This window comes from Capricornis sumatraensis, chromosome 15 (genome assembly GCF_032405125.1).
Source record: "Capricornis sumatraensis isolate serow.1 chromosome 15, serow.2, whole genome shotgun sequence".
NCBI lineage: Eukaryota > Metazoa > Chordata > Mammalia > Artiodactyla > Bovidae > Capricornis > Capricornis sumatraensis.
Window position 1 is genome coordinate 21281056 of NC_091083.1, and position 12590 is coordinate 21293645.

A 12590-nucleotide genomic window follows, 5' to 3' on the forward strand; every position below is an offset into this window, starting at 1 on the left:
TAGATATTCTGAAGAACAACTCAAGAAAGATTCATGGGGGTTTTGTTAAGTATAAACCATGCTTAAAGTCACTCTATATGTCTTTCAAGTATAATTTTCAGGACTTTACATTATTAAACAATGCTCCATCAAAATGGCTTAGTGAGAAGAAACTCTGCTGTAGAAAAGAGAGCTATACCCACTAGAACAAAACTGAATTCTCAGAATTCTGGAGATGAGTTATATGAATCTGTGCGGTGAAAACTCAATGTCCAAACTCTGGGCAGTGAAGAAGGTCATGTGTGCGTGCGCTCAGTTGTATCCGACTCTTTGTGATCTCATGGACTGTAATCCACCAGACTCCTCTATCCGTGGAATTCTCCAGGCAAGAATACTGGAGTGGGTTGCCATTTCCTCTTCCAGGGGATCTTCCCAAACCAGGGTTCGAACCCAAGTCTCCTGTGTCTCCTGCATTGCAGGTGGAGTCTTTGCCCATTGAGGCACCTGGGAAGTCCCATTTTTCTTATAAACATCATATATTCATTCCAAGAATTTTTACTAAGTCAATCTCACAGAAACAATTCATACTTACAAATTAACTCATTCTTTTGTTCCCTCAACAAATGTTGGAAGCTGGCCTTGTGGACCAGTCTAGACAGCAGAGATAAAGTAGTAAACAAGAAAAGTCTGCTCTCCTAAATCAGAAGGAGACAGAAGACAGATGAAGAGACTAAAACATAATTTGGGAGAGGTGCTAAATTCTTAAAAGAAAAATAAAGAAGGGTAACTAGTGAGGTGGGCTTCCCTGGTGTCTCAGGGATAAAGAATCCACCTGCCAATGCAGGAGACATGAGTTTGATCCCTGGGTCAGGAAGATCCCTGGGAGAAGGAAATGGCAACCTACTCCAGTATTCTTGCCTGGAAAAATCCCATGGACAGAGGAAACTGGTGGGCTACAGTCCATGGGGTCACAAAGAATTGGACACAACTAAGAGACTAATCAACAACAGCTAACGAGGTAGAGGGAGGGTGGAAGGAAGCTACGTTAAGGCATACCTACTGCGGAAAGCTTCTCAGAGGAGGGAACTTCTGTGCAAAAAAATAGTCTAAAAGAAAAGTAGGAAAGAAGGCCATGGGAAGATCTGTCAATATATTCATCACATTCCAACAATCAAGCAGGCAACTGCCCAAAAAACAAACACATAAAATAGGTGTATTTTATATTTTATAATTTTACACCTCTATTTATGAGGCTCTAAAAAGTGTAAAAATGAACTCATGCCAGACAGTTTACCTTTTTTTCCAGATCCCCTGAAGGATAATCCTCTTCTATAGGATGCCTGAAACATAGATTATGCTGAGGCCACCACATCCACCAAAAGCCTCACTAGAGACAGGAGTTAATGTGATGAAATAAGTGAAGATGATGCAGTTGACAGCCTAACTTGTCTTTGCAATTAAAGAAAATCTCCTAATAATGACACTTATAACTGGTAACACCTCACAATGTTGTAACACAGCATTTGATTAGCACCTAGTGGACAGGCACCAATCTGTAGCTCGGTTCCCTTATGATGGGGTTTATGATGTCACAGTGCAGGTGAACGTGTCACACAGCCACTGAGCCCGCATTCCAGACAGTTAATAAAGGATGAGAGGATGTGAATGCATGGTCTAGCAGACTTCACTATCAACTCTGCTGCCTGAAAAATCAAATCTATACATTATCTATTTTAATTCCAAGGACTCCAATGAAAACCCAGTAACACCCTATGGGAGAAGCTGGAAAAACATCTTGATTTCTGTGTATTAAGACAGGATTCTCAAAAAGAAGTCTGTTTCTTCTACAGGGAAAAAAGTGTTTAAAGAATAAGGCTGAAAACAGGAAAATAATAATATAAATGTGTACACTTTAAAAAAGACATAAAATATTTCACTTCACTTTTTAAAAAGCTGTCCTTAGGGACTCCCCTGCTGGTCCAGTGGCTAAGACGCCATGCTCCCAATGCAGGGGGCCCGGGTTTGATCTCTGGTCAGGGAACTAAATCCCACATGCCACTACGAAGATCTGGTGCAGCCAAATAAATAAATAAATAAATAATTTTTTAAAAGTTGTTACTTGCATTAAATGAAGGCAAACACAACATGAAGAATACAGAATTGGTATCACTGTAGTGTCTTTACTGTTTTTCTTTCCCATATTGAGGTTCTGTTTTTTTTAAACAGTGTGACTAACAAATTGCAAAAATCAATGGAGTTAAATTTTACCTTGTAAATATCAACTGAAAGCACTGATAACAGAGCTGGACAGATAAGACTGATATTTTTATATCTATGTTAAAATTATAAGGAGAACTACAACATGATCTTTGAATCCTTTCTGTGTATAGGGAATAAACAAAAACTATCTAAAATTTATCATCTGAATTTTAAAAGGAAGTAATTGTTTCCGTAATTATAAATGGCCAAATACGTCTCTTTCAAAAAATTCCCCTTTTGAAAGAAAAGCAAATATCAGAATCAAGTCATTCTTAATTATATCGTCTATTCTGATAATACTTCCAATAAGCAGTAGTGATTGCTGTGGTGACTGGTGATGACAAAATTAGGGTTTATGCTTTGAAAAACAACGCTCTAGCACATTTTTTTCCCCAGCTGATCCTTATCATTCCCTATCAATAGTACTTGGAGCATCATTTTATATTCTAATATGATATGTGTTTTACTTATATTTATAAAGACTGACTATGAACATGATCTTTAGGGAAGTCAAAATTCTTTTAGCTCTAGACTTTTAAAAATCAATCTTATATACTGATTCCAGTAAGACTGAAACTAAAACTGATCATAATTTTCTAGCCAACTCCATTACAAAGTAATAAATGCACATAGTGAAATAGGTTGCTATGAGATTCTGAGCCCAAAATGATATTTACCCAACAGATGGCTTATATGGGCAAACAGTGGATATTAAAACTACTCTTAACAATGATATAGATTAGATTCATTTCTAATACTGAGGAAGAAATGTACATGCCAAAAGCCTGAAGCTACAGAATGAATACCTAAAACCACTTACCTTTATTTCTGACCAGTATCAACTTATTGGGATCTTCTCTCGTAGCTCAGTGGGTAAAGAATCTGCCTGAAAGGCAGGAGATCTGGGTTCAATTCTTGGATCAGGAAGATCCCTTGGAGAAGGAAATAGCAATCCACTCCAGTATTCTTGCCTGGAGAATTCCATGGACAGAGGAGCCTGGCAGGCTATCGTCCATGAGGGTGCAAGAGTCGGAAACGACTTGGCAACCAAACCGCCACCACAATATCAACTCATAGGAATGCCTATGAAGGAAACTTCAATTCACTTGAACTATTCTACATTAATTTTTCTACCAATGACTTGGTATATAAGCCCTAAAGATTACTGATTTAACAAAAACAACTTTAAAAAACAGTAATAATAAACAAAATGTGGTGTGTACATACAGAGAGGAAGGAATTCCTATCACATACAATACAGATAAACCTTCAAGACATTATGTGAAGTGAAATAAGCCAATCACAAAAAGACAAGGAGAATAAACGCAAAAAGACAAAATGGTTGTCTGAGGAGGCCTTACAAATAGATGTGAATAGAAGAGAAGTGAAAGGCAAAGGAGAAAAGGAAAGATAGACCCATTTGAATGCAGAGTTCCAAAGAACAGCAAGGAGAGTAAGAAAGCCTTCCTCAGTGATCAGTGCAAAGAAATAGAGGAAAACAAAAGAATGGGAAAGACTAAGGATCTCTTCAAGAAAATTAGAGATACCAAGGGAACATTTCATGCAAAGATGGTCTCGATAAAGGACAGAAATGGTATGGACCTAACAGAAGCAGAAGATATTAAGAAGAGGTGGCAAGAATACACAGAAGAACTATACAAAAAAAGATCTTCATGACCCAGATAATCACAATGGTGTGATCACCAACCTAGAGCCAGACATCCTGGAATGTGAAGTCAAGTGGGCCTTAGAAAGCATCACTATGAACAAAGCTAGTGGATGTGATGGAATTCCAGTTGAGCTATTTCAAATACTAAAAGATGATGCTGTGAAAGTGCTGCACTCAATATGCCAGCAAATTTGGAAAACTCAGCAGTGGCCAGAGGACTGGAAAAGGTCAGTTTTCATTCTAATCCCAAAGAAAGACAATGCCAAAGAATGCTCAAACTACCGCACAACTGCACTCATCTCACACGCTAGTAAAGTAATGCTCAAAATTCTCCAAGCCAGGCTTCGACAGTACGTGAATCATGAACGTCCAGACATTCAAGCTGGGTTTAGAAAAGGCAGAGGAACCAGAGATCAAATTGCCAACATCCATTGGATCATCAAAAAAGCAAGAGAGTTCCAGAAAAATATCTATTTCTGCTTTATTGACTATGCCAAAGTCTCTGACTGTGTGGACCACAACAAACTCTGGAAAATCCTGAAAGAGATGGGAATACCAGACCACCTGACCTGCCTCTTGAGAAACCTATATGCAGGTCAGGAAGCAACAGTTAGAACTGGACATGGAACAACAGACCGGTTCCAAATAGGGGAACGAGTACGTCAAGGCTGTATATTGTCAACCTGTTTATTTAACTTATATGCAGTACATCATGAGAAACGCTGGGCTGGAGGAAGCACAAGATGCAATCAAGATTGCCGGGAGAAATGTCAATAACCTCAGATGTGCAGATGACACAACCCTTATGGCAGAAAGTGAAGAACTAAAGAGCCTCTTGATGAAAGTGAAAGAGGAAAGTGAAAAAGTTGGTGTAAATCTCAACATTCAGAAAACGAAGATCATGGCATCCAGTCCCTTCACTTCATGGTAAATAGATGGGGAAACAGTGGAAGCAGTGACAGACTTTATTTTGGGGGGGGGCACTCCAGAATCACTGCAGATGATGACTGCAGCCATGAAATTAAAAGATGCTTACTCCTTGGAAGGAAAGTTATGACCAACCTAGACAGCATATTTATTAAAAAGCAGAGACATTACTTTACCAACAAAGGTCTGTCTAGTCAAAGCTATGGTTTTTCCAGTAGTCATGTATGGATGTGAGAGTTGGACTATAAAGAAAGCTGAGTGCCAAAGAATTGATGCTTTTGAACTGTGGTGTTGGAGAAGACTCTTGAGAGTCCCTTGGACTGCAAGGAGATCCAACCAGTCCATCCTAAAGGAGATCAGTCCTGAATATTCATTGAAGGACTGATATTGAAGCTGAAACTCCATTACTTTGGCCACTTGATATGAAGAGCTGACTTATTTGAAAAGTCCCTGATGCTGGGAAAGATTGAGGGCAGGAGGAGAAGGAATGACAGAGGAGGAGATGGTTGGATGGCATCACCGACTCAATGGACATGAGTTTGGTTGAACTCCGGGAGTTGGTGATGGACAGAGAGGCCTGGCGTGCTGCAGTCCCTGAGGTTGCAAAGAGTCAGACACAACTGAGGGAACTGAACTGAAAAGACAAATATTGATGATTCCTCTTATATGAGGTATCCAAATGTAGGCAAATTCATAGAAACCAAATATAGAATGGTAGTTACAGGAGGTTGGGGGGGGGTGTGTAAAAAGGAGTTGTTGTTTAATAGGTACAGAGTGTTAGATCTGCAAGATGAAAAAGATCTGGAGATCTGTGTCACAACATTGCAAGTACATTACAGCGAACACTGCTGAACTATAAACTTGAACTTGTTAAGACTGTGGATTTTACGTCTTTTCTTTAACCATATACAAAAATAGCAATAACTTATTGCCCCACATTTGCTGTAGATGATAATTAGCTGGCTCATTGCCAAGAAGATAATCAATCCATTGATTTTACCAAAGGCAATGAGACTGACTTCCCCATCATTTTATAAAACATAATTCTAAAGCTCTGGGCGCTCTCGTGCTCCCGGCCCCAGAGTTACTGCTCAATACTTAGATTGGCTGTTGGTCCCAGGATTTACATGTACCAGTTACTAATACATCAAAATGGATAAAATTTAAATCTTCTACACTCTTCATATATCCAAGATCAGAAGCTGAACTGGGACATAAACATGAAACTATCTTGAAAGTGAAAAGTGTTAGTCGCTCAGTCTGTTGTCCAACTCTTCGACCCCATGGACTGTAGCCTGCTAGGCTCTTCTGTCCATAGAATTCTCCAGGCAAGAATACTGGAGTGGGTAGCCATTCCCTTCTCCAGGGGATCTTCCTGACTCAGGGATTGAACTTGGGTCTCCTGCACAGGAGGCAGATTCTTTACCATCTGAGCCACCAGGGAAGCCCAAAAATACTGGAGTGGGTAGCCTATCCCTTCTCCAGTGGTTCCCAACCCAGGAATCAAACCAGGGTCTCCTGAATTGTAGGCAGGTTCTTTACCAGCTAAGCCACCAGGGAAGCCCATAGTAACTATATGTAGCATATAATTATGATTACTCTTTGCTGATCATGCATGTTCCCAGGTAATGTCCTCTGAAATAATCTGATTCAACACTGAGTATCTATGTATTATCACAGAAGTAATAGAAATGTTTAATGCAATCTAAAGCCAGGTTACCTGGGCTCTGCCTTTTACTAGCTATGTGACCTGTGACAAGTTACTCAGCCTCTCTGTACCAAATTTTCCTCAACTGTAAAAGATAATGAAAACAGTACCTTTCTACAGAGTTGTTGTGAGAACTGAGCTATGTGTAAAACACTTAATTCAAACTGAGTATTGGTGTAAGTTAGGGCTCTTTTACCTTATACCAAGTACAAAGCAGGAAGCAAGCCCTTAGAAAAGGTAAAACTAGAAAGTTCTGAGGAACTGGGAGGCCAACTTATACTGGCAGTACCTATTATGGTATATTAACATATCTGATAGCAAATAAATTACCATTAGTTTTCAAAAGGTATTTAGAAAGAGGTCTACTGCTGTACAGAACTTACCTACTCAAAGGCAAGTGCTTTTCCTGAGCTATTTCTGCTTGCACTATTTTCACCTGATATTGTCTTTACTTAGCATTGGGTTTTGCTGTAAAACCTGAACAAACTTTTTGGCCAACCCCGTATTTTTGACCTCACAAGCAGGCTTTTCTCTCCTACGCCTTTTTGGAGAACCACACGTCGTACCTCTGGGGGTGGGAGAAAGCTCAGAAAGCTCACATTTCTGAAGATCATTACTAAGATGCTGTCATCACAATTAATTAACGAGTGAAAATTTCCCAAAGCCTCTGTGCTTCCCAGTGTAATTCCTTTAGCAGTCTGGGGCTTCCAGAGGTTGTAGCAGCAAAACTTGAAGTGAGGCAAAGTAAACAAACAAACTACTTCCTTGTAGTTTCAAGGAAGAAACTACAAAAATTAACATTTCTAATATGAAAAAATTTCAGTGTTTAGTCTACTATTTTTGTTTTTGCTGTTCTTTTTTTTACTGTGGAAAAAAAATACAGAATATAAAATTAATCATCTTAACCACTTTTAAGTGTACTGTTCATCATATTCATACTTTTGTAAAAGATCTCCAGAACATTTTTATCCTCCAAATCGGAAACTATAGCCCTTTATCAACAGCACTTCCTGTATTCCCTCCCTACAACCTACTCTTTAACTAGGAAAAATCAGAGAAAGGGTAAAAAAGTAACCGTTTATACTCAGTTATTTTTCCAATACTGTTAGTGACAAACTATCTGCTACTAAAATTAAGACTTGAGCATCAAACAAAAAGTACCTAAAATCATTACAAATGACAGAACATCTCTAACAATCTCTTAAACACTAAAACAGATTTGTATGCAGTTTTTTTTCTGATTATAAGTGAAAAAACAAAATCTTTTTCTGAAATTTGACTTTGCTTTATACCTGCTGAAATTATCTTTGAAACATCAATTTTCTTATTTTTTAAAAAATATTTATTTGGCTGCATCAGGTCTTAGTTGTGGCACATGAGCTAAGTTGCTCCTCGGTCTGTGGGATCTTAGTTCCCTGACCAGGGATCAAATCTGTGTCCCCTAAATTAGAAAGTGGATTCTTAATCACTGGGGCACCAGGGAAGTTCCTGAAACACCAATTTTCATTCAAAGCAAAGTATTATCACATGTAATACACTGGGATGAAAATACAGAGTGCATTTTAAAGCCAAAAATTAACCTTTAAAGAAGCAGAAGGTGAAGAAGAAGTAAAGAGCCTCTTGATGAAAGTGAAAGAGGAAAGTGAAAAAGTTGGCTTAAAGCTCAACGTTCAGAAAACTAAGATCATGGCATACGGTCCCGTCAGTTCATGGCAAATAGATGGGGAAACAGTGGATACAGTGTCAGACTTTATTTTTTTGGGCTCCAAAGTCACTGCAGATGATGACTGCAGCCATGAAATTAAACGATGCTTACTCCTTGGAAGGAAAGTTATGACCAACCTAGGCAGCATATTAAAAAAGCAGAGACATTACTTTGCCAACAAAGGTCCGTCTAGTCAAGGCTATGGTTTTTCTAGTAGTCATGTATGCATGTGAGAGTTGGACTAAAAAGAAAGCTGAGTGCCGAAGAATTGATGCTTTTGAACTGTGGTGTTGGAGAAGACTCTTGAGAGTCTCTTGGACTGCAAGGAGATCCAACCAGTCCATCCTAAAGGAGATCAGTCCTGAGTGTTCATTGGAAGGACTGATGTTGAAGCTGAAAGTCCAATACTTTGGCCACCTGATGCGAGGAGCTGACTCATTTGAAAAGACCCTGATACTGGGAAAGATTGAGGGCAGGAAGAGAAGGGGACAACAGAGGATGAGATGGTTGGATGGCATCACCGACTCAATGGAGATGAGTTTGGTTGAACTCCGGGAGCTGGTGATGGACAGGGAGGCCTGGTATGCTGCAGTCCACGAGGATGCAAAGAGTTGGACATGACTGAGCAACTGAACTGAACTGAAAGAAATATACTAGCAAAATATACTAGCTATTATTATTAGGAAAGAAGGGGGTGACAGAGGATGAGATGGTTGGATGGCATCACCAACTCAATGGACAAGAATTTGAGCAAACTCTGGGAGATATTGGAGGACAGGGAAGCCTGGCATGCCACAGTCCCTGGGGTTGCAAAGAGTCAGACCTGACTTAGAGACTGAACAACAACACAACTATTATATACAGAGTTCTCAAAATATGAGTACAGATTATATAAAAAATTATTACTCAAATCAAACAAAATGGTCACTAATATTAATAGTTCACAAATTATTTTTACTTATGTCCCTTAAACCCTGAATTACCTTCAAGAATGAGTTACATGTCAAAGTAGTATATTTTCTTGAATTAGCTAAAACCAATGAAGATTTAGCATTTACTGAAAAAAAAAAATCAGTGTTCTATTTTCTCCTCCTAATTTATGTTAATTTTTAGAGCTAAGTGAATACAAATATTATGATCAAAAAAATTAAATTATGGGACTTAAAAATAACCAGGAGAAAGCATACATAAAATTAAAGAGCAATAGAAAGAAAGTCAACAATAAAATGAAACTTTTTATTTTACAATCTTAAGAGGAATATTTCCTCCTTCAGTAACAGCCTCTCAAGTCATAGAATCAGCATATTGAGGTTTAAAAAACAAGATTCAGTTAAACACTGAGCTTGAGCTAGATGTACTCAGCCAATAATAAATATAACAAATCAACCTAACATGATGCAGATCATCATATACAAATATGATGTTGCCGGCCAATTAGCAATAACAAACGTTGCTTGTTTTGTTTTCTGACAGCTATTCATATTATTCTTGGTCCTACTTAGGACAGAGGAGATAGACTTTTGGCACAGCCAGCAAAACAATGAGAAACGCCATCCCAATTTTCCACCAGTTTGAAAAAGCAAACATGTAAGTCATACACTGAAACCTATCCCTTGTTAAATCAATCGTTCCTACTCCAATCCCTCACTGCAAGCCAGGCCTGCTTTCCTCTAAGGCGCTTCTTTAACACACCGTTGGCATCTACAGCAGACAGGATAAGGAAGGAGTGAGCAGACTGCAATCCCTGAACAACACTCCCTAGTGGCTTCCTCTGCTCCACAGAGTCCTCTTGTTCCAAAACTACAGAGGGTGTCAGAAAGGTGGAATATTAGAACTAAGTCTCTCAAGGCACTATGCTGACCCTGATGCTCTCGAGTTTCCTTCCAACTCTGTGATCCCTGTGGTTTTGCTCCTTGCATCTTTCCTTCCTATCTTGGCTGAAACTTTGAGAACTGGTCATTTACACAGCAGAGTTATTGAGCCTTCCGAGTCAGGCCTTGGGCTGCACCAGGAGCTGTAAGGCATGAAACCCCAGACAGCACACCCTCTCTCAGGGCTCCATCCAGGTTCCCTCACTCAACCAAGAGCTTTGTGGCAGCATTATCAATTTCCAAGAGACGTGGGATAAAGAAAGGGCAGGGGGCCATCACTGCTGCTTTCAGAGCAGATTACACTTTGTCAGATAAGTGGGAAAACATGAGTATGTTGAGCATATTATGCCAAGGAATTACACTCAATTTTATTAGGTATGATCATGACATTTGGTTATTTTAGACAATATGTATAAGCGTTGCATACCCAGAAGAAAGGTGGAACAAGATGACGTGATGTCTGAGATCTGGAGAGCTGCTTAAAATTCTTCCTCAAAAAGGGAAAAAGAAAAATTTTTTAAATATAAATTTTGTAGCAACTGCTACAAAATCTTAATTTTAGGTTTCTATAAATGTTGAAGTCTTATTCTACTGTTATATATGTCTGAAATCTTTCATCACAAAAGAAATGATAAGTTCCCATTACCCACTTAAGGATTATATTACTTCCAAAGGCTGTATGTGTAACTTTTAAGACTACCTGTATATACAGTAATTTTGCTTGTCACTATTTTGGCTTTGGGAAAGAGTTTTCTCCTGGCTTGGTGATATAAAATAGACTCTCTTAACTTATCATCAACAGTTTTTCCAGGGGGAGAGGAGAGTAGACTCTAGTCTTATATACGTATCAACATATACACTTAGACAAGACTCCAGCTTCAATTAAAAAAAAATCAACATAAAAAATAATTCAAAGCAAGAAAATACACAAATCGCAGTACTCAAACCTCAACGATCTTCCATGCCAGCCTCTAGCCCTTGGATACTGTTACCACGTGATCTCTATTTGCTTTTGGATACAGACAGAAGTGGCAGGCTCCACTGATACCTGGGAAGTTATAAAACAGAAAAACTGCAAACTCAGAACTTTAGCCTTCCTCCATCAGTCAACAGAGCAGAGGTGTGGGGGCCAAGAGCAAGCTCAAGTTTTCACATCTTTATAGCTGGGATGATTTGCAGCATTAACTTGATTAGCAGAAGCCCTGGAAAGGCCAGGATAGGCAAAACTACTGCTATCGAATGACCAGAGGCAAAGGATTAGACCCACTGAAACTTGGGGTTTTATCTTTGGTTCTCACACTATTTAATGATAAATAGACCATGTGGAAAAGAAAGTAAGTGTCATAAATTCTGCTTTATACAAGACTGAATTTAAGCCTAAAACATCTGGAAATTCACAATCCTCTAGTTTAAAATAAGTGGCAAGAATGTACGAAATACCAGGAATTATTCAGTCAGTTGTGTTTAGCATACATTATAGGCTTAATGAATGAAGATTTCAGCTTGATCTCCTGATCCTTCTATCATATACTGCATGATAATGAACACTCAAATGAACCGCTTCAGGCATCACAAGAATCTAAACTGATAATAATGTTTAGAAAAATTATGACTCTTAAGAACTGTGTCCTAATTCTGCAAAACATCATGATCCATAAAGGATTTATGGCCTCACATCCATGGAGGATAACTCTTATTTAATCAAAAGAATCAATGAGTCAGCATACAGATTTCTTCTTAATCTCTTAACATTCCTAGTATGTGAAAGATAAATACCGTGATATATTTTTTGACCAAGTATTTTAAATATATGGAAAACAGAATAAGATAGGTCTATGAACTTGCTATCCAGATGTAATGACTATCAACATTTAATATACTTGAGATTTTTAAGGAAGTAAACATTATGAATGTAAACCACAGCCTTTTCCTTGCTCTGTGGTTCAGTCTTCTCACAAGTCTCTATCTCTGAGCCCTTCTGTTTTATTTAACTCTTCAAACTTCCCCACACTCCTATTTAACACTTCCAACTTACCCCAGCTCACACTCCTTTGTCTCCCAGACCCATCTTTCTCTTTCACAGGAAAATTTCTTGAAGAATCTATACTTCCAATTTCTACTTTCTCTCTCTCTTATTCTGTAACCTACTAAAGCCTGGTTTCTATTAATTGGACTCCTATGAGATTTCAAAAACCTCATTAATCCGAGGTTATTTTTCAGACCCTACATTACTTGACCTCTTCAGCAACTTCTGACTGAGACTCACAGAGCTGGGTGTCACCCAGGCTGAAGGCTGGAGGAAAAGGCACGTGTAGAGGACAGGGAAGCAGTACCTACAGGGAGAGAAGCGGGCTCAGGAGGAAGAGCTGCTCTCAACTAGCGCTTCAGCAAAAGGCGAACTACAGATCTCGAATCACAGTTACAAAAACTCTAGTTGCCATTTTTGTCTTTTCTGAAATTTTTGTCACCAAG

At 38.7% G+C, this 12590-nt stretch overlaps 1 protein-coding gene across 7 annotated transcripts in view; it reads right to left on the minus strand.

Annotated features, from left to right (window-relative positions):
* The window catches only part of CREM (cAMP responsive element modulator), a 66549-nt gene that overhangs the window by 35670 nt on the left and 18289 nt on the right, over nucleotides 1-12590 (minus strand). For 3 of the 7 annotated variants that reach the window (XM_068987384.1, XM_068987382.1, XM_068987381.1), the window contains exon 1: nucleotides 1274-1351. The exons of the other annotated variants lie outside the window; for them this stretch is intronic. In XM_068987384.1, the coding sequence (XP_068843485.1) occupies nucleotides 1274-1351 (78 nt within the window). Of the gene's footprint in view, nucleotides 1-1273; nucleotides 1352-12590 lie in introns of those variants that run through there. 7 annotated transcript variants of the gene reach the window in all.